Source organism: Ovis canadensis, chromosome 6 (genome assembly GCF_042477335.2).
Source record: "Ovis canadensis isolate MfBH-ARS-UI-01 breed Bighorn chromosome 6, ARS-UI_OviCan_v2, whole genome shotgun sequence".
NCBI lineage: Eukaryota > Metazoa > Chordata > Mammalia > Artiodactyla > Bovidae > Ovis > Ovis canadensis.
The window spans coordinates 119993454-120015598 of NC_091250.1; the positions used below are offsets into that span (position 1 = coordinate 119993454).

Consider the following 22145-nt stretch of genomic DNA (forward strand, 5'->3'; position numbering starts at 1 on the left):
TATTTTGTTTTGAGCCACATTTTAGTCCATGTAAAGATAACTGTAAACCATGTCTGTGTTCGAGGTTAGGGTTGAGAGCAGGGTACGGAGACTTTCTGTTCCATAAGAAATCCCTGGGTCACACCTCAATCACTTGAAACAGTAGATTTTTATTCTCAATTAAACTTGGGCCCAGTGAAATTGACCAGATGTCAGGATGGCCATTGGGAAAATATTAACACACCTTGGAGTGGTTAATTACATCTCCTCTGCTCTGATGAAGCCAGGCCCCTGGCACTCTTTCAAGGTGGCCTGGTTTCAGCGGGCAGAGGAGAAGAAAATTCCGGAGTCCTTGCAAGGACTCCCATTGGCTGCCTTAGATCTGTGCTGTCTGCCCCTTCTGATCCTACTGTGAGCTGCTCTTCTCATCAGCGGATCTCTGCTTCAGGCTACTGGCAAGATGGATGAGAACCAGTTTGTCGCTGTTACCAGCACCAACGCAGCCAAGATCTTTAACCTGTACCCCAGAAAAGGGCGGATTGCCGTGGGCTCGGACGCTGACGTGGTCATCTGGGACCCAGACAAGGTGAAGACCATAACAGCCAAGAGTCACAAGTCGGTAAGTCCTGGTTTATCAGTGACGCTCCTGCCTTGGGTGAATGGGTCTTGCTCTGCGGTCATTTTAAGAGCCTCTGGTTAAAAATGATTTATGAATTTTCTAACTAAAATGTGATCTGATATCTGGTATGACTCCGTCATTCTGATTTCTCCTCTGGTTGGAGAGATTGGGAGAGGGGTTTGAAGCAGGCTCAGCTGAACTGTTCTAGCATCTCTCCCTCTCTCTCTCTCATCTCTCCCCCTCATCTCTTTCTCCCTCGGTCTCTGGGGTTCCTGGCAGCATTCTCAGCTGACTCTGCTCTTAATTCTGTGTGGGTGATATAACCTGAGCCTCATAGAATTCCCCAAGTGAGGAATGCCACTGTGGCTTTTAACTGACTTCCCTGGTGGCTCAGACGATAAAGTGTCTGTTTACAATGCGGGAGACCTGGGTTCGATCCCTGGGTCAGGAAGATCCCCTGGAGAAGGAAATGGCAATCCACTCCAGTACTATTGCCTGGAGAATCCCATGGACAGATGAGCTTGGTAGGCTACAGTCCATGGGGTCGCAAAGAGTCAGACACGACTGAGTGACTTCACTCACTCTCTCCACTAAGAAGACAGCAGATCGTACTGGGCTGAGTGAGTGTGCAGCTGGCTAGTTTTGACTGGAGTTAGTAATTTGCTTCTTGCACCACTTTTTGGCATTTGCAATCCACATTTAGGCTTCAAAAAATATTATAAATTACTGCCTAGCAGGATCACTTCCGGGTGACTCAGGACACATTAGATGAGCAAATGTTAAAACTGAAAACAGATCATCTGCCTGGGTCCTGGGAGGCAGTGGCCACGAAGAGTCCAAGGCGTAGTATTAACATCTGTTTGTAGAAAATCAATCTGAATTGATTGATATTTCCCTGAAGCCCTGAGTCCACACCTAAAAACCATCACAAACAATAAGGCTGATTCCAAATCAATATAAAGAATCGATACCTTCACTGTGAGATAATTATAGAGCACTTGGAAAAACAGAATGGGAATCAAATTCTTGTTTTAATAATAGTCAAAACTGAAGAGTTCCAAAAATGCAATTTCTTCTATGCTAAAAAAAGATTCAATAGAATAAAAATATCCGTTCTTTCTAATTTAATCTATAAAGCTGAAGTCATCTTCTCATAAAAATAATGGATTTGTTTTTTAACTAGAAAATCTGAGTTCCTGGATGGAAACTGTGAGAATAGCCAAAACATTTCTGAAAAAAATGAAAGAACCAGTGCTAATCAGCCCGGTTATTAAATCATATTATAAAGCTACAATCATCAAGATAGTGATATTCAGTTCAGTTCAGTTACTCAGTCATGTCTGACTCTTTGCAACCCCATGAACCACAGCATGCCAGGCCTCCCTGTCCATTACCAACTCTCGGAGTTTACCCAAACTCATGTCCATTGAGTCGGTGATACCATCTAGCCATCTCATCTGCTGTCATCCCCTTGTCCTCCTGCCCTCCATCTTTCCCAACATCAGGGTCTTTTCAAATGAGTCAGCTCTTCGCATGAGGTGGCCAAAGTACTGGAGTTTCAGCTTTAACATCAGTCCTACCAATGAACACCCAGGACTGATCTCCTTTAGGATGGACTGGTTGGATCTCCTTGCAGTCCAAGGGACTCTCAATAGTCTTTTCCATGGTTTAAAAGCATCAATTCTTCTGTGCTCAGCCCTCTTTATAGTCCAACTCTCACATCCATACATGACTACTGGAAAAACCAGAGCCTTGACTAGACGGACCTTTGTTGGCAAAGTAATGTCTCTGCTTTTTAATATGCTGTCTAGGTTGGTCATAACTTTCCTTCCAAGGAGTAAGCATCTTTTAATTTCACGGCTACAGTCACCATCTGCAGTGATTTTGGAGCCCAGAAAAATAGAATCAGCCACTGTTTCCACTGTTTCCCCATCTATTTCCCATGAAGTAATGTGACTGGATGCCATGATCTTAGTTTTCTGAATGTTGAGCTTTAAGCCAACTTTTTCACTCTCCTCTTTCACTTTCATCAAGAGGCTCTTTAGTTTTTCACTTTCTGCCACAAGGGCGGTATCACCTGCACATACGCTTCCCTGGTGGCTAAGACGGTAAAGTGTCTGCCTGCAATGAGGGAGACCTGGCTTCGATCCCTGGGTCGGGAATTTCCCCTGGAGATGGAAATGGCAACCCACTCCAGTACTCTTATATGGAAAATCCCATGGATGGAGGAGCCTGGTAGACTACAGTCCATTTGGTCGCAAACGTCGGACACGACTGAGTGACTTCACTTCATCTGCATATCTGAGGTTATTGATATTTCTCCCGGCAATCATGATTCCAGCTTGTGCTTCATCCATCCCAGCATTTCTCATGATGTACTCTGCATAGAAGTTAAATAAGCAGGGCGACAATATACAGCCTTGATGTACTCCTTTTCCTATTTGGAACCAGTCTGTTATTCTGTGTCCAGTTCTAACTGTTGCTTCCTGACCTGCATACAGGTTTTTCAAGAGGCAGGTCAGGTGGTCTGGTATTCCCATCTCTTTCAGAATTTTCCACAGTTTATTGTGATCCACACAGTTTGGTATTAGAGAAAGAGAAAAGAGAGCCACGTAATAGACTGACTACATACAAGAATTTGATATCCAACAAAGGAGACAGTTAAAATTAGACAAAGACAGTTATTCAGTCAATTGTGTTTGAATACTTGGCTCATAGGGCTAGACCTCTACTGTACTCTTGACTGCAAGACAAACGGAAATGGGTCAAAGACTGAAATAAAGTGAAGCTATGAAAGGACTAGAATGATACCTATTTTAAAAAATGATCATTTTGAAGGTGGGAAGACCTAAGCAAGACACAAAACTTAGAAGCTATGAAGGAGAAGACTGGTCTGTTTGGCCACTGACTACATACAAATAAAACCAAGAAAAAAAAACCTTTATATTGCAGCAGGTAATAATACTTATTACTTTATATGACATCTAAAGGCAGAAGATGAACAGGGGAAGTACTGGCAATACAAACAAATGGAGAAAAAATTTTAAAGTATTTTAATTTTTATAATTTTTATTTTATGAAAGTATGGTAACAAGAGACTTGGAAAATACAGAAAAAACGTTACATATAATTACACTATATATTACAATTATTTTTTTAAGTAGATAAATTAAGATTTGTAGTTGGATTTTCAATATCAAACTCTCAAAAATGAATAGAATGAATATACAGAGAAGTAGAAGGATATCATAGACCTGAAAACCACTATAAACTATTTCAACATAATTAAGATTTATACAATTTTCACACAACAGTAGGATACAAATTCTATTCAAGCTCTCACAGACAAGAAATTTTTTTAGCATTGACTATGTCCTTAGAAACCATTAAAGAAAATACCAAGAGCCTAATAGAAAAAGGAGTGTAAAGCTCAGTGACACGAGAAGAAATACACAAAGGGTTTCTATTCATTCAAAAACAGACCTGACCTTATGTGTAATTAACCAAATACAAATCATTGTAGTAAAATGTTTTCCCCCGCACCAGTGACTGAGATGCAGGGGTTTACAAGGACAGAGATGAGGTCCGACAAGGAGGCCAACCGATTGATGGGGTTTCACTGGGAATGTAAATCAGTGCTGCCTTTTCGAAGGGCAAATCTAGGTTAAAATCCATTTATGCTTTGGCCCAAACACCATGTCGAGGAAGATGTTCACATATGCCTGTGTGGATACCCATGTGTATTTATCGTGCTTTTTAGCAAAAGCAGGGATATGACCCTCATGTTTGTCCCTGGAAACTGAATAAGTAAATGATATTATGTCCCTGGCCTGCTGCAGTCCCTGGGGTCACAGAGTCAGACACGACTGAGCGACTGAACCGAACTGATTATGTCCCTGGGGTGGAATCCAGTTCAGCATTTTAACGAATGTCAAGACATTTTTAACCCACGAGATGAGCTGACAGGAACATTCTCGGAGGTAAGAAGAAAAGCAAAAGTGGAAAAACTGTGTACAGAGCACCTGGAACATGAGATAGTTATTCACATACAGAAAATATCTGGGGGCCCAGGATGGACTTGACGACAGGTTATATACAATAGTCGTTTGCACGGTTTGAATTTTACTTTGTTCATATAGCACCTTTAAGTAATGCAGCAATTTTATTAGCTTCTAAAACTCTGTGTGGTTGTGGAAATTCCTTGGTGGTCCAGTGGTTCGGACTCTGCGCTTTCACTGCCGAGGCTGTAGGTTTGATCCCTGGTTGGGGAACCGAGATCCCAGAAGCCACATTGTGTGGCCCAAAATTAAAAACTAACATTAAAAAACAAAGCCAAAAAAGCCAAAACTCTATGTGGTTGTGAAATACAGAATGTGACATTGTGGGCAGTTTATCCTGAGCCTCGGAAGAATTCCCCGGTGGGGGAATGCCACTGTGAGGCAGGCTTCTCAGTCTGAGGGTGAAGACAGACCTACTTTTTAAAATGATGTATCTTTTGTACAGGTGGAATTTTTACTGTCTACATGACCTACTTTTTGAATAATCAGAGTGTGGCTGGTGTTAGTTATAGTCACTTTAGGAATTATGAAAGGCATGCGTTATGTTTTAAGGAAATGATTTGTCTTTCAAATTATTTTTTTAAAAAACAGAAAAAATAAAAATGACCTTACCCAGTGCTGGGGGGGATTTCATAGACGTGAAATCACTAAATAGTCCCCTGTTGCTAATGTCATGTCAGTCCATCTGATGCCTTCAGAAAATTACTTGGCAGTCTACAATGAATGCCTTTAAAAAGCTCATATCCCTGTGACCCAGTAATTTAATTTTAGGAAACTGTCCTAAAGAATGTTTTTAAAATGAGACCCCAAAATGTCCGTGTTAGCCAGAGTGGCTGCATTTCCTAACTCCTGGGACCCCATTCACATTCAAGATCCTCAGAGGGTATTAGTTACATTATATAAAACCACCAGCAACATGAAAGTTTAACAGTGAGGGGCTAATTATACAAATGAAAGCATGCAAAGGAATATTACATGGCGCTAAGGTGTTTCCCAGAAAGAATAAACACTGGAAAATGCCTGTGTAGCAGAATCGCCATCAGGATGAACAGGGCTCATGCAGAGAAAAGCCTGGGGAGCTGATTAAACCCGTGGTCTTGCCCCGCAGGCCGTGGAGTACAACATCTTCGAAGGCATGGAGTGCCACGGCTCCCCGCTGGTGGTCATCAGCCAGGGCAAGATCGTCTTCGAGGATGGCAATATCAACGTCAACAAGGGCATGGGCCGCTTCATTCCCAGGAAGCCCTTCCCCGAGTACCTCTACCAGCGTATAAGGATCCGGAACAAGGTGATGGTCCAGGGCCTCTGCCTGAGCCTCCCCTTCCTCCTGTGTAGGAGGAGGGAGCCAAGGACTGGGGTCGCGGCACCATCCCCTGTGCAATGGAGGAGGGAAGCCGGTGTGAGGCTGGGGCGCTGTCACTGACTCACACTGGGGACCTGCTTGTGTCCCTGGCCACACGCTGTCTCCCAGTACCTAAGGCAGACGCCCACAGACCCCTGGGTGGCTCTGAGCCCACTGGTGGGCTCCCAGCCTCCCACCTGAGCCCCTGCAGGTTTTAGCTTCTCTGCTCAGGGCTCTGTCCCCTGGGGCAGCCCTCAACCCATGCAGAGAGCTGGGGTCCTTGGCCCATTCACTTCTGGGTCCCAGCAGAGGTTTGTGTCTGCAGTTGCTCTGAGCCAGCTGCCATTAGAGGTGACCCTCTCATCCTTTCTCCATCTGTCTGGGATCACCTTCCAAACAAACTACCCAACATCCCCTAATCCACAGTGAAGACAGGCCCTCGGATGCCCCGAGTCCTCGGTTCAGGGGTCCTCGTGGGGATGTCAGGGAAAGTGTTTTCCTCTTGGAAATGGCTTTGCAGTTCTGCAGGAAGCTGTGTGTGTGTGTATGCGTGTGAGTGCGTGCATGCCTGTCTTTACATGAATGTGTGTTAGGTTGTACGTATGCATGTGTGATGTGTGCATTATATGTGCGTGTTAGTGTATGTATGTAGGCATGCACGTACATGTGTAAAATTGTGTGTATGCATGTGGCGTGTGTATTATGCATGTTAGTTGGTGTCCAGGCTGGTGTGTGTGTGTATATACACATATGTGTGAATTACGTGTATGTGGAGCGGGGGTGTATGGTGTGTGCGTGCATATGCATGTGTGCACACGCGTGTGCGCGTGTATTTAGGTATGCCGGTGGATGTGAATGTGTGCCTGTGTGTGGCGCGTGTGCAAGCATGTGTGTGCACACTTGTGCATATTCCCAGGGAGACCACAGGTCACTCTCCTGCACGTGGGAATGCATATGTGCATCTTGTCAATCAGTTGCTCTTCTCACCCTTCTCTCAGGTTTCTGGGTTGCAAGGGGTTCCCAGGGGCATGTATGATGGGCCTGTGTACGAGGTGCCAGCCACACCCAAATATGCAACTCCCGCTCCTTCTGTCAAATCCTCGCCTTCCAAACACCAGCCTCCACCCATCAGAAACCTCCACCAGTCCAACTTCAGCTTATCAGGTGAGAAGCTACAGCAGCCAAGGGTCCCCATCCTGCAGTGGCTCCCAGCGCCCGGAACTCCTGAGAAACGGACCCACAGCCTCAGACACCCAAGGAACCAAAGATGGGAGTGGGGGAATCCCTTCCTCCCTTCCTCCTGGGGTTGTGCAGAAAGCAGAGGGGGTCCATGGGGGCAGCATAGAGGTACATGACCCTGGTTTATGAAGAATCTGCGTAAATTGTCCATGTGTTCATCCTTAACGCACTTGGGTCCACCATGAAGCTGAGCATGGAGGGGAAGTCACAGTAGCTGCCTTTGCTGGGTGTATCTTCTGGGTCGGATCTTTGGCTAGTCCCATCCATGGTGGTTTATCACACGCTCATGACTGTTTCAGCCTCACAGCAGCCCTGTGTGTAGAGTCATATTATTCACACTTATTTAAGGAGGAAATGAAGGCCCCAAAACATTCAGTGTCAAAATGCCAGGGCTTGATGCTCAGCGAATGTGTGTGGACAAAAATCAGAAGTTCCTGTGGTCCCTCAGCCTTTCCGAAGGCTCTTGGGATGCGTGTCTGCAGTTTCATCAGCTCACCACACGAGGGCAGGCGTGCATGTGTTGGGACCTTGGAATTTCGATTGAGGCGTTAGCATGGGTTACTTGCTGTGCCAGGTACTAGGAAGATGATGATGAATAAGACATGGCTGGGCAGCCTCAGTCCAGTCCAGAGGTTGGCAGACTTTTTCTTAAAAGGCCAGATAGTAAATATTTTAAGTTTTGTGAGCGAAGAGGCAAAATCTAAGACCATCAAAAAATGCAAAAACTATTCTTAGTTCATGGGCTGTACAAAAACAGAGCTGAGTTTTGTCAGTGGGCTGATTTGTGGTCCAGCAGGAGTGAAGGGCAGTTAAATAGAAAGGCAGTATGGTTGGCAAAAGGGAGAATGGAAGGACAGAGAGAAGATACCAGTTTAAATACCAGTTTAAATTGTGGGGGTGACCACCTACCACAATAATTCAGGGATCATGCAATGGGGGACATGAATTAAGGGGTCCCTCAATCCAGACCTTCTTGCCTTCCCTGAGCCCATTTGTTCTGGAAGGAAAATCTTCTGACCGGACCCTCCCCACAATACTTCTCCCCAGCATTATCCAGCTTTCAATATTTACTTAATACATATTCGTTGAGTGCCGGCACAGCTTAGTGCTGGAATTTTAAATCTTTAACTGCAAGAGAATGCATGAGATTGGAACGGACGGTTAGCTTTGCAGATTTAAAACAAAAAAGGCTGTCCCTACCTCCATGCAGATCTGCCTGTGGCAAATGGGGTGGGTAGATCCAGCTCTGAGTGTTCACACACAGGCACACATGCATGCCCACACATGTGCCCCCACACGTAACACATAAAACACCTTGAGAACGTTGGACTTTGGGGACGGACCACTTGGGGCTAGAATTCGGGCTTTTCTGCCCTCCAGTGGTGCCCCTACAATGGGTGACCTGAGCCTCAAATTCGTCATCTGTAAATTGGGGGTAAAACAACACCCCTTTCACAGGACTGCTCTGTGCCCTGAACTCAACAACATATGCTTTAGCACCAAGTCTGTGCCTGCACATAGTAGGCAATCAATAATTATTTGTCCCCCTATTTTAGGCTTCCCTGATAGCTCAGTTGCTAAAGAATCCACCTGCAAGGCAGGAGATGCCTGGTTCGATTCCTGGGTTGGGAAGATCCGCTGGAGAAGGGATAGGCTACCCACTCCAATATTCTGGCCTGGAGAATTCCATGTACTATATAGTGCGTGGGGTCGCAAAGTCAGACACGATTGAGCAACTATCCCTTTCCCCTGTTGCAAGAACATGAGGCCAGACAAGAAAAGAGAACAGAGTGGTCCGTGCTGCAGGAGGGTGGCCCCGGGACCTCGTGGGGCATAGAAGAGAGAGCACTGGACCGCGTGGAGGTCAGGGAGCCTTCCCAGCGGTCACCCTGGACTGCAGGGTCGGGAGGATGGAGGGCTGGTCAAGACAAGGGCTGCATGTCCCAAGGGCCTGACATGGGGACATGACACGAGAGGCATGAACAGCCGGTGGAGCTGGTGTCCACAGATCTCCGAGTGACTGGCCGTGTCTCCCCCAGGCGCCCAGATAGATGACAACAACCCGCGGCGCACCGGCCACCGCATCGTGGCGCCCCCTGGCGGCCGCTCCAACATCACCAGCCTTGGGTGAAGGCGCTGCACGGATGAGCCAGAGTGAAGGATTCTGGGAAGGACGTCCATCCCTTACCCTGTCAGTGTTTGGAAGCCTGCAGTTGTGTTTGGTACTGATGGAGGGGGGAGGGAGATGGAATGATGTTCTTTCCCTTTTTTTGGTTTAGGAAGAAGTGGTACTAGTGTGGTGTGTTTGCTTGGAAATCCCCTGCCCACAGTCGTGTGTTCATCTGAGTCCACCTCAGAGCATGGCGTCTCCACAGGCCCCTCCTTAGTGAACACAGGTTCTGACCTTGTCTTGTACTGTTCCCTCCCACTCCTGACGCCACGGGCTCCATGGTTCTCCGAGTGGTTCCCTTGCACCCCTCTAGCTGTTCTAGGATAGTTGATGCATGTTACTAAGTTATGTATGCGAGTCCGTGCGTGCGTCTGATGGAAGACGGCCCGAAGACCCAGGTAGACAGACACGAAGCCCAGACCTCAAGCCCCCGTGGGGGGCAACTCCAGATCTCTCACAAGGAAAGTATGTCCTCATCGGCCCACCCCCCACACCCCCGGTGAGATCCTGGGTGGGTTCTCCCAGCCAAGAGAGCCCCCCACGCCCACCTGCTTACCGAGAAGCGTCATCCGCGTCCTGTGTCAGGAACCCTGGTCTCCGTGGCGCCGGTAGCTCGCCATGTCTTTCCGGTCCGTGTGTGTCCTTCCAGCCAGCTCCGGACTGCAGGCCGAGCCAGGTTCACCCTCAGAAAGGGGTCTCCCGCCCGCATTCAGGGCTGAGGACGGTGGGGCCACTGCTGCTCCCGGTGCCCGTGTCCTGGTCCCTCCAAGGCGGATGATGGAGCAGTCAGATTTTTAAAGTTTTGTACATAGTTTTCCTTTGTAATCACTCCCATTTTTACTTAACGACTGACTTATTGTGACTCTTATTTCTGAATTCAAAGCTTGTGAAAAAATAAAATCAATGGCCCATTCCCGGACTGGGGTGTTGGCATTTAAGTGGCGGCTGGTTGGGCGCACATGCTTGGACCTTCCCCTCATGGTAACCAGACAGCGGTGCTTACTTTAACAAGGACTCGTTAGGTGGTGGGGGACACAGAGGAGGGAGCAGAGGGAGCCGGTGGTGATTTGGGGAGTGTTAGATCCTGAGACCAAGGACAGGAAGAGGAGGAGGATGGCTGGCAAAGGGCCGACTTCTCTGGTGCAGACACTCCCACTGTAGCCAGTTTCAAGCTAAACCAACATGAAGCCTGTGAGTCTGCAGGCCACACACTGTAGGTTGGCTCCAGTGCACAGTGCTATGGTACTCGTTCCAGCAGAGATGGTCGCTCCTGTGCCAACTCCCCTGCTCTGGGACATGGAGCTCAGGCCAGGGGACCCAACACAAACATGTTCCATAGCACCTGGCCCCAGGACACCAGAGCCGCCCTGCAGTGTATGGATTGCGGTGTGTACAGTGAGGGCCAGTGCATTCAGAATCGTTGGCTTCAAGTTCTCCTCCAGGGACTTCAACTCATGAAGCAAGAGAGCAAGAAGAGGATTCCTGAACAAAAAGGCTTCTACTAAATTGAAATTCCGCTCCTCCCTCCCTCCCTCCCTTTTTACTTCCACCAAGTATCTAAGGAGTGCCTGTTTTGTACTAGGCATCGTGCTAGTGAGGAGAATGCAGTGGGTATATATTAGAGGGGGAAGGTCAGGTATTACCCAAACTACACACCATGCCAACTGCTGTAAAGGAGGCATTTTGCAAGGAGCAGAGAGTGCTTATCTCCCACTACTTATGTCCCCATAGAAGGAGAGGTGCCCACTCTCTGGGGCTGGGGGGGCGGGGAACAGGGGGGCTCTCGGCCTCTTCCTTACTCATTCTCCCCCAGTGGAGGGAGAAACTACCTGATTTCTTCTCTGAACTGAGCATGCTAACTGGCTCCCTTCCTCCATCCATGGAGATGACTGGCTTTAAGAAACATACTCCTCAGATGTGAATTTACCACAAAGTTAGTGATGTTCACCAGGTGACCCTGGGAGGCTGTGGGCTTGTCTGGGATCTGCATTAGGGCAGGTTGAGTTGTGTTCAGTGGGGATGGGCATATGTGCAGTGGAGGTATCTTCAGCCATCCTGGCACAAATGGCCACTCCCGTGCTGACTCCCCTGCATTGTGACCTGGAGCTCAGGCCAGGGGACCCAACACAAACGTGCCCCATAGCACCTGGCACCAGAAGTGCACCCAGACGGGAAGTGTGCCCAGGAAGGAGGAGAGGCAAGTGTTGCAGAGCCAGAGGCTGGTCCATGGACATCTCAGCCGTCAGATGCAGCAGTAAGTGGAGCAACATTAGGACAAAGAATTAGAGGAGTGGTTAGGCAATTCATTGACCTAGAAAATTACTTTTTTTTTTTGGTATTTGTGATTTTGTGGAATTCATTAAGTTTAAAAAATATATTTGTTCTGATCTCTCATTCTGAATATATATTCACTTAGTATCTTTCGTAATTTTATTGGCTTTTTTATGAAACTCCCAAATACACAAGTTCCAGATACCCTCCCATCTCTCCACCCCATCCCTAATCCCTGCCAAATCTGGGTCCCCTTGCCACACCTCTTATTGTTGTGGGGGTGACCCCATGGAAGAGGCTTGTGACTGGGGCCATGTCTGTGTCTATGGAAGGAAGGAGTGGGCAGGTTTAGTTCAGGGGAATGTAGGAACAGGCTCTTTGTGGATACCGAGTCCCTAGTTTGGCTTCACCAATTACAAAGCTGATATGCAGATGTGTGTACTGCTTTGCCTCTATCTCAGCTGGTTCCAAACTTGGATGAGAAATAGAGTGTTATCTACCACCATCCCCTCTCCCATCCCAGCAACAAAAAGCAGAGACAGTTCTTAAGAGTGAAAGAGGAAGGTCTGATATTGTCAAGGAGGGCAGGGGAAACTCTTGGAAGTTGTGAGCCCTGTTGAGATGTCAGCATGGCTAGGAGCTAATGAGGCAAAGGGGATGGGAGGCGGAAGTGTTCCTGGCAGAATGTCATGTGGCAAGGCCATGTGGTAGGCAGGGGGTGTGGCCTGCATGAGGCCAAGAGAGGAGACAGGCTGGATGCTGGGTGAGGCGAGGGCATCAGCTGGGCTGAGGGGTGACTAACACCAGACCTCACCAGACCCGTGGTCTATGTCAAAGACTGGTTTTTTTTTTTTTCCTCCTAAGAGCAAGGGATCGCCACTGAAGAGCAGCAGTCAGATCTGTGTTTTAGGAAGTGTGGACAGATTAGAAAAGGGTGGTCCAGGGCAGAGGGAGGAGCAGGAGTAGTTAGGAGGCTTCTATAACAGTAGCAAGATCAGCCCTCAGGTGATGAGAACAAGACAGACCCCAGGCTGGCGGGAGGAATCCTAGGAGTCTGTTGACCTTGTATACCCCTTGGCTTCATCCCAGCAACTCAGCTGAAAGAGGCTAAATTTGCACAAAAATTAATCCACTAAACTTGTCATTATACTGTCCCTCATGAACCCCTTCCATTTCACCTCCTTCCATCACTCTAACCACCCACATCCTGTAAGAGCTGGGGACACAACCCAAACGGAGGGAGGATGGCTGAGATGTGTTCCCCAGGGCCTTCTGGCCGCTCCTCTCTCCCCTGGCCTGGGGTGAGCAGCTCATGCAGCTCAGTGTCAGGCCTGAAAGCCCTCCTCCACACCTGGCTGTCCCACCTGCACCCACCATCGTGGGTCCTGGGGCTTCCAGAAGTCCATGTTCCATTGTGATCACAGAGGCAATTCCATTATGAAAGACACTCCCAGAGTCAATTTGGGATGTGATGAAAACAGACACAGCCCACAAGCCTTCATGGAGAGTAATGTGCCCCACACTGTGCCAAGCAGCCCAGCAGCCTGTGACATGTGACATATTCCCTTGGGCTAAGGAAGCTCCATTTAAGCAAAATCATCACCCATGCAAGATTGGTGGAGGTTGCTTTGCTCCTCATGATTTTCTGAGGATTCTGGTGCTGCCAGGGCATCTGCAGTTACCAAACCCTCGTCGTCAAATCAGACATTCCCAACATAGGAGGCATTTGCCTCCAGACTACCTCTGGGCACAGGACGCACATGACAAAAGTAATTTCTATGTAAACCAGGTTCTCAGAAGACTGCCATCGCTTGTTACAAGACTGCAGAATAAGGTAATTTTTATTTAGCCACAAGAGGGAGCTGCTGGTTAATTTTGGAACTCCACTGGGTGCCCGCCCAGTTAGGATTTGAGGATGCTCTTATGGTAGATAACCTTAACAAATGATGCAACTAGCATGGATTCCTTCTTCTGTTAAGGAGCTGCTCTTTCCTGACTAAGAGAGACTAACCTGGGTTTTAAAAAATATAAATTCAGACCACAGATGGTCGGTCCAGAAAATCCCTGAGACCGGAGCTCCTAGAACCTGAAGCCCACTGTGTACTGGGAATTCATGGAAATGCTAAACTCTCATCCCAGACACACATGGGACTGGCGCCCTCTGCCTTAGGTCAGAGGATGATGCCCACCACCCCCCCCCCAGCCCCCCAGGGAACATCTGGTGGTGTTTGGAGACACATTTTGTTGACACAGTTGGGAATGTTCCCACAATATGGGTAGAGGCCACATGTGTGCTAAGTCTCTTCAGTTATGCTCAACTCTTTTGCGACCGGTGGACCATAGCCTGCCATCCTCCTCTGACCATGGGATTCTCCAGGCAAGAATACTGGAGTGGGTTGCCAGGCTCTTCTCCAGGGGATCTTCCCGACCCAGGGATCGAACCGGCATCTCTTAGGGCTCCTGCATTGGCAGGTGGGTTCTTTGATGATGCTAAACTTGCCATAATACACAAGATAGCCCCCATCTCCAAAGGATTTTCTCACCTCAAATGTCCACAGTGCCGAGACCGAGAATCCCTGATTTCAATGAAAAGATCAATTTTCTTTCTAGGTGGGAATGGCCTCTCTTGGCAGTGGGTGGTCTGGAAGCTTCTGGATATTCCCAGCTCTGGGAGAAGCATTTCTCCTTAGGGGAAGGCAGCTGTCCAGCAGAAAGCCTCATGGTTCTCAGAGGAAGTCTTCAGGGTGGGCAAGGTCTCCCTGCATGCGTGTTCAGTCACTCAGTCGTATCTGACTCTTTGCAACCCCATGGTTGCCAGGCTCCTCTGCCAGGCTCCTCTGTCCATGGGAATTTTTCCAGGCAAGAACATGGAGTGGGTTGCCATTTCCTACTCCAGGGCAGGGCCCCCCAACCTAGCACTTTAAATGTCTCCAACAGAAGATACTGCTGCAGGTGCCATTATGCCTGTATGAGTCCTTGAGTCCCTAAGGTGGGTGAGGACAGGCCCATAGGCGAGGGGTTCCATGGTCTATGTCATGAGACCTGAGACTCAGATCCCCTTATGGAGACCAGGCCAGAGCTGCCAGCTGAGCCCAAAGAAGGGACTGGGTCCTGATGAGAATCCGGGTTGACCAGTGGTCACGGTGCATGGGACAGAGGGAGTGGGGGTGACGAAGGTGCAGAAGAAAAGCCCTTGCCCAGAAAACACCATCAACACCTGGTGACCCTTCACCAGCGGCAGAACTCCACAGGGCGGCTGGAGAGCAGAGGGCCCCAGGCGGGACTGAGGCCACCCAGCCTCAGTGAGGGCAGGTCTGGGGGGCATCAGCACTTGGCAGAATGGGAGGTTATAGAGGGTCACGAAGGAAGGGCTCCCCAAGGAACCAAGCCACGTCTCAAAGCTGAGGGGACACAAAAACTTGAAAAGATGTGTTCCCAACACTGGGAGCTTGTCACTTTTGCAGGCGGTGGGGTCCGCCTTACTCTTTTAGGTGTTTCCTGGGACTCTGCCATCCATTCTCCAGCCCCGCACAAGCCGGTGGGCAGAGGGAAGACCCCATCATCCCCCTCACCCCCGGGGTGGCGAATCCTCCTGGGGGAAGGGCAAGCGGGCTTCAGAGAATGCCCAGGTCTTCAGGGCCCATCCCGAGCAGCCTTAAGCTACAGGTGGTTTCTTCTCTTTAGCATCTTCTTGGAATTCTCGCCATCACCAACTTCACTTTCTTGCTGGCTCGGCCTTTTGCTGCTTAAAAATAGGGAAGAAATGCAGTTGGTCAGAACAATGATTCCAGGTCTGTCGTAGTGCATCCAACCTGATCACGTGAAAAGGCAGTGATGGGCTGTTGAAACAGTTGGCATGTTGACATGGGCTGTTAAGAAACAAAACTCCTAGCTCCCCTGTGCTCGGTGGGAGGCCATCCGAGTGCCACAAAGAACAAGAAATCCATGCTCAGAGGACTGTGGTGCCCCAGGACGGATCCACCCTACCGCCAATCCTGAAGTGTCTAAACCCAGTAGCCCTGGTGAGGCCTGGGATTGCTGGCTATTCTGGCTGGATGCTGATGGATCATGGCTAACACAGCCAAACTGGACACTAACAACAGCACCAAGACTTCCCGTCATCACCATCAGTTCTTGGACCTGAGTCAACACCTGCAAGAGATGCCGGTTTTCCCACCCAGGTTTAGGAGACCAACAAGGGCCCCATTGTACCTGAGTGATCCTGATGTGGGGCCCCCCAAGGCAGGGTCATCATCTTGGGGACCCCCAGTGTCCCCTCTCTCTCGGGGTGCTGGCTTCTTCCTTTTGGTCCTCAAGGGCTTCTCTGCTGAAGACACATGAACCAGACGTTGGCTCGGGTAATTTCTCTTGGCCTCGCTTCACCCCAGCCTGGCACTCTTTGGGGAGCTCTGGGGGCCAAGTGCATTTGGTACCTACTGCTCTTGGACCTGCTTAACTCACAAGGAAACTGAGATCTTGTGGGAGGTGAGAGCTTGCCCAAACCCACGCAGCCGGGAGGTGGCCGAGCCGGGATTCAAACTCAGTCGGTCAGGCTCCTGCTGTGTTTATCCCACATCCAGCTAGCCTGGCAGCTTCCCAAAGCAGTGAGAACCTGAGAACACAGCGCTGGCACTGTAGCTTTTAATAGCCTCCTGTGATCTGTGATCTCTTTTTCTAAAGCATTTCCCCAAATTTTTGAATTTTGTTTTGTTTTTTTTGCCCATGCCACGCAGCAAGGGGTTTCACTGGTGGCTCAGATAGTAAACAATCTGCTTGCAATGCAGGAGACTCAGGTTCGATCCCTAGGTGGGGAAGATCCCTTGGAGAAGGGAATGGCACCCCACTCCAGTATTCTTGCCTAGATAATCCCCATGGACGAGGAGCCTGGAGGGCTATAGTCCACAGGGTGGCAAAGAGTTGGACACGACTGAGCACATATATCCTTCCCTCCTCCACACAGCATGTGGGATCTTAGTTCCCTGACCAGGGATCGAACCCACGCCCCCAGCCTGGGAAGTGCAGAGCCTTAACCACTGGACTGCTGGGGAAGTCCCTGGCCTTCTGTGATTTTACACACCTTCTTCTTGCCACAACACCTGTGATGTCACTGGAGTTTCCACTGGCAGGGGGAGAAAGACTAATGATTCCCATTTCACAGATGGGGAAATGGAGTCAGAGATGAGAGTCGACTGCTGAGCGGACTTATAGCAGGTTGGAGGGCCAGGGGTCCAGCAGGCATCCTAGTCTAGCCTGCTCATCTACAGACAGGACAAAAAAGCCCAGAGAGGGTACATGTGGTGCTGAGGTCACACACCGGTTGGGGTCAGACCTGGGGGCTAGAACCTATATTCCTGCTCAGCCAGCCTGCAGGGTGCTCCTCCTATGACTCACCTGAGAGCCCACGTTTATTTGAAAATAGTTTGCTTTCCACAAGAGGTACCCGGGCCAATGCTGCCAGCTCTGAGATGAAGTTCTGTTCAGCTTCCTGGATGCGAAGAGAGAGGGTCAGTGGGGCCTCCCTCTGCCATGCTCCGCCTCTAAAGCCCCTTCCATCAGATAGAGGTGGATGCGCTCAGAGTGGAGACAGGACAGCATTCCCACGTGGAGCGGTCTCTGTCTCCCTGAGAAGCATCCTGAGAGGCCTGGAGTGGCTGAGGCACGTGGGATGCAGGGGCAGCTGGCCATCTGTCCTCACTCACTCGGGCTGTGGGTCCCACTTTACAGATGAGAATACTGAGGTGTGAGGGACTCCGTGAAGGCAGCACAGAACCAGGATCTAACCCCCCTCTGCCTGATCCCTTGGGGCCTCAGTTTCCCCACCTGTAAAATGCCAGGGGTAACCCACTCTTGGCTGTAGATGAACGTAAGGCCCTCAGCTCAGGGACTATCTACAGGAGACCCTCAAGGAATAGGGGTCACCACCCTGACTGTCATATAACTGTTGTTGTTGTAGCCACACTGCTGGTGAATACTCAGATGGGTCAACACTGTGCTCAGCACTCCCTTTCTGGAATATCTGATTTCTTTTTAAGGGCAGCTGCTTTGCTTTATCGGAGAAGGCAATGGCACCCCACTCCAGTACTCCTGCCTGGAAAATCCCACAGAGGATGAGCCTGGTAGGCTGCAGTCCATGGGGTTGCTAAGAGTCCGACATGACTGAGCACCTTGACTTTCACTTTTCACTTTCATGCACTGGAGAAGGAAATGGCAACCCACTCCAGTGTTCTTGCCTGGAGAATCTCAGGGAAGGGGGAGCCTGGTGGATTGCCGTCTATGGGGTCGCACAGAGTCGGACATGACTGAAGCGACTTAGCAGCAGCTTTGCTTTATTAGCCGTACCTTATCATCTCACACTGAGGAGATTTTTCTGGGGTGAAATATCCACTTTACATCATGAAATATGAGCGTCCTGGATATTCTAGATAAAGTGCAAGCCTCGGGCCCAGCAGCGCTGCCTGAATGATGCTAAGGTCAGCCTTAACACCGAGAGAGGGGTGGCGATTCGCATACAAGGGAGATGCTCATTCTTTTCAGATCAGCAGACAAAGCTGATGAGTGGTCCGGGCCTGGCCCCAGGCTGGGCGCTGCAGACCCCGGGGGAATCGAAGTCATAATCGAGCTGCAAGGCCGATGCGTCATTAGCCCAGGAGACTTGCGGAGGCTGAGGGGCTCCGGAGCGGGGGTGTGGTCCCCACGAAGGCTCCTGTGCCTTCGTGACGGGTCACGTGACCACGAGCTTGGCCTTTCACTATTTCCACTCCCCTGTAAACCACTGCCCACATGGCACAGGTGCATTTTCACAAGTACCTGTAGCTGGGTCTCAAGCTGGGCTTCCAGATGGTCCATGACCCTCGCCTTCCGCCTCCGCGCGTCGCGGCGGCTCCGCTGGTGCGCGGTGAACTGAGCCAGAAACTTTTTCTGCTGCGCCAACATCCTGTGGGGGGAAAGAACGCGGCCGTCAGCGTTGCCCTGCCGGCGGGTTCACCAGACCCAGCGCGACCCTCCCGCCAGGACCTGCTGAATCAGCGGAACTAGTGACTGATAGCCGAGCCCTTGGGGAGAACAGAGAGGCATGATTTACCAAGGCGGCAGGATTTACCGAAGCCACGCGAGACGCAGTTGCAGCTCGACTCCCTCTGCCCCGCGACTGACTCATCAGAAACACAGATGCGCTCTGATGAACACTAGGAAGTTTACAGTCTCACAGACAGATTTTTCACTTGATCTTCAGGGTGGTTTGGTGACATCCGCGGGACAGAGAGGAGGAAAGCTCAGGAGAAGCTCAGAGGGCCGGGGTGGTGGTGGGGAGACCCTGAGTCCCACACCTGCAAAGAGTTTGGGCTGCAAGTGGCATCTTCGTAGGAGAAAAATCATTTAATTCCGGGGTGTGGCGAGGGTGGGGAGTGGGTGAGATGGTCCCCTGAAAGGACCCATCTTTGTTTAAAATGTCAGAATTGCCCTAGCTCCTCCCTCTAAAACAGAAGGCTGTTTCCCAGAAGGCAGAGTCTGAGAAGTCCTGAATAGGACAGCCTCATTACTGGGAGTGGCAGAGGCCAGAGCTGGGGCTGAAGCAGGGTCCCTGACCTGGAGACAGCCCTCCGCCCCCGACCTCCCTTTCAGGAGCAGAGACCCTCTCCCCTCCTCAGCAGACCTTCCTCTGGTCCTCAGCAAAGGGGAACATTCAATTCCACCCACCCTCTTTCCACAATTGTTCTCTGCTGTTGTCTTTTCCTTCTTATGATTGGTTTTCTGAAAGGCGCTGAACTTCTAGAGCTGAAGGCAGAAGACACCTTTAGCATCAGCTGTCCATGGATTGTATCTGAAGGCACAAAATTCCACCAGCTCTTGCTTCATGCCCTTCTTTCTACCAGTAATATCTTTCCCTCTTTTTTTGCTTTTTCTGGTAAACTCCTATTCATCCTATAAGACCCTATCATCCATCCTTCCATCCACTCATTCACTGATTCACAGAATTATTTCTAGACTTCCAGGTGTGATGCTGGGTTTTGAATAGCAGACTCATAATCTCTGCCCTTATAGGGCCCTACTTTGAGCTGAGGGAAGGGAGAGACATCAAACAAGTAACTATGATGCAGCTGAGGTCAGGGCTCTGTAGTGTGGTCTCTCTCACACCTTCAAATAGGCTGCGTTACTTTGCTGGGGCTGCTCTAACAAATGACCCCAAACTAAGCGGCTTCTAACAACAGAATCTATCTTCTCATGGAAGAGCCCAGAAATCTTCAGTCGAGGAGTCGACAGGGCTGTGCTCCTCATGGAGGTTCTAGAGGAGAACCTGTTCCCTGCCTCTTCTGGTGCCTGGCGGCACCCCTTGGCTTGCAGCTGCATCACTCCAGTCTGCCCCCGTCATCACATCATCTTCTCCGTGTGTGGTCAAATGCCCCCCTGCTTCCCTTGCTATCAGCCAGGGCGATGGCCTCATCTCAAGATCTTTAACATAAATGACATCTGCAATGACCCTTTTTCCAAGTAAAGTCACCTGTATGGGTTCCAGCTGGGCTTCCCAGATGGCTCTAGCGGTAAAGAACCCACCTGCCAATGCAGCAGGCCTAAGAGATGTGGATTCAACCCCTGGGTCTGGAAGATCCCCTGGAGGAGGGCATGACAACCCACTCCAGTATTCTTGCCTGGAGAATCCCATGAACAGAGAGACCTGGCGGGCTACAGTGCATGGGTTCACAGAGTCGGGCATGACTGAAGTGACTTAGCATGTATGGGTTCCAGAGCTTAGGACATGGACCTTTTGGCTTCCCCAGTAGCTTAGCTGGTAAAGAATCCACTGATTTCTGGGTCAGGAAGATCTGTTGGAAAAGGGATAGATGCCCACTCCAGTATTCTTGGGCTTCCCTGGTGGCTCAGCTGGTAAAGCATTGCAGGAGACCTGGGTTTGATCCCTGGGTTGGGAAGATCCCCTGGAGAAGGGAACAGTTACCCACTCCAGTATTCTGGCCTGGAGAATTCCATGGACTGTATAGTTCATGGGGTCACAAAGAGTTGGACACAACTGAGCAAATTTCACCTCACTTTTGGGGACCCCTGTTCAGCCTGCCACAGAGGCCTGGTGGCTTCTTTCTGTAAGCAGCCTCAAGTCCCACACCCACCTCGTCCCTCGTCCTGGTCACTCTTGACTGTCATCCAGCTGACTTATCATCTCCCCCATGGGCCTGGCTCTTGGGAATGCTGGGAAGTGACAGGACTGCCCAGGAGGGGCCTGTGTCCCCTGGTTAGGGCGGGGCTTCAGTCTCAAGGGCTGGAGAGCCACGCAAGACCCTGCAGATTCTTCCAGATCCTTGCTGGCGTCATTAGAAGTTGAGCTCTATATATCTTGTGCTCCAAGCGCTCCACTTTGACCCCAATGACCCAAGAGTTGGGACCTTTGCCACCCCCTGGTCCAACTCTGTTGGGTTTATGGAAAATAAAGAAGCAAAGCCCAGTGAGGGTGCAGGTGTGTGATTTAGTTTCAGTGATTTAGAGGCTCATACATGACCCTCAATGCCCTTCCCTTCATGCCCATCTCCTTGAGTCCATAAGAAGGTCCAGATTGGGGTTGGGCCTCAGTTGGCATGGAAAGCCCTCATTGTCACAGGTCTTATTGGCTTTTCTCTCCTAGTGGTAGGCCACACAGTGCCTCCCACAGGTGTCTACACCCTAATCCCTGGAACGTGTGAAGATGTTATGTTACACGGCAATCAGGACTCTGCTGGGGTGATTAAGGTTACTGATTTTAAGATTTGGACATTAACCTGTATTATCTGCTGCTGCTAAGTCACTTCAGTCGTGTCCGACTCTGTGCGATCCCATAGACCGCAGCCCACCAGGCTCCCCCGTCCCTGGGATTCTCCAGGCAAGAACACTGGAGTGGGTTGCCATTTCCTTCTCCAATGCATGAAAGTGAAAAAGTGAAGTTGCTCAGTTGTATCTGACTCTTAGCAACACCATGGACTGCAGCCCACCAGGCTCCTCCGTCCATGGGATCTTCCAGGCAAGAGTACTGGAGTGGAGTGCCACTGCCTTCTCTGCTGGATTATCTAGGTGGGTCTAAATCATTGGGGGACTTACCTGGTGGCTCAGTGGTAAAGAATCTGCCTGTGATTCAGGATACCTGGGTTCAATCCCTAGGTAGGGAAGATCCCCTGGAGAAGGAAATGGCAACCCACTCCAGTATTCTTGCCTGGAGAATCCCATGGACAGAGGAGCCTGGCAGGCTGTATAGTCCATGGGATCGCAGAGAGTCAGATGTGACCGAGCGACTAAACAATGGCAATCACTGGAGTCTGTAAACGCAGAGGTTTCTCCAGCTGAGGTCAGAGAGATGTGGCAGAAGAGATGACAAGTGTGGGCAAGATTTAATGTTCCGCATGCAGGGGCCACGTGCCAGGACCAGAGAGGCCACTGGGAGGCCAGGGCGGGCCCAGGCAACAGCCACAAGGAAACAGAACCTCAGTTCTA

At 49.9% G+C, this 22145-nt stretch overlaps 2 protein-coding genes across 6 annotated transcripts in view; one reads left to right on the forward strand and one right to left on the reverse strand.

The window, feature by feature from the left end:
- The window catches only part of CRMP1 (collapsin response mediator protein 1), a 66428-nt gene extending 56102 nt beyond the window's left edge, over positions 1-10326 (forward strand). For both annotated transcript variants that reach the window (XM_069593232.1, XM_069593233.1), the window contains exons 11-14: positions 428-598; positions 5765-5944; positions 6997-7162; positions 9277-10326. In XM_069593232.1, coding sequence (XP_069449333.1) covers positions 428-598; positions 5765-5944; positions 6997-7162; positions 9277-9368 — 609 coding nt within the window. In that variant the 3' untranslated portion in view covers positions 9369-10326. The remainder of the gene's footprint in view (positions 1-427; positions 599-5764; positions 5945-6996; positions 7163-9276) is intronic.
- Positions 10327-13501: 3175 nt separating this feature from the next.
- EVC (EvC ciliary complex subunit 1) overlaps positions 13502-22145 on the reverse strand; it is a 93821-nt gene continuing 85177 nt past the window's right edge. The window contains exons 18-21 of one of the 4 annotated variants that reach the window (XM_069593229.1): positions 18486-18612; positions 17070-17163; positions 15891-16002; positions 13502-15420 (exon numbers count right to left, since the gene is read on the reverse strand). In XM_069593229.1, coding sequence (XP_069449330.1) covers positions 15339-15420; positions 15891-16002; positions 17070-17163; positions 18486-18612 — 415 coding nt within the window. In that variant the 3' untranslated portion in view covers positions 13502-15338. Of the gene's footprint in view, positions 15424-15890; positions 16006-17069; positions 17164-18485; positions 18613-22145 lie in introns of all 4 variants that reach the window. The other 3 variants (XM_069593228.1, XM_069593227.1, XM_069593226.1) reach the window with 3 other exon arrangements.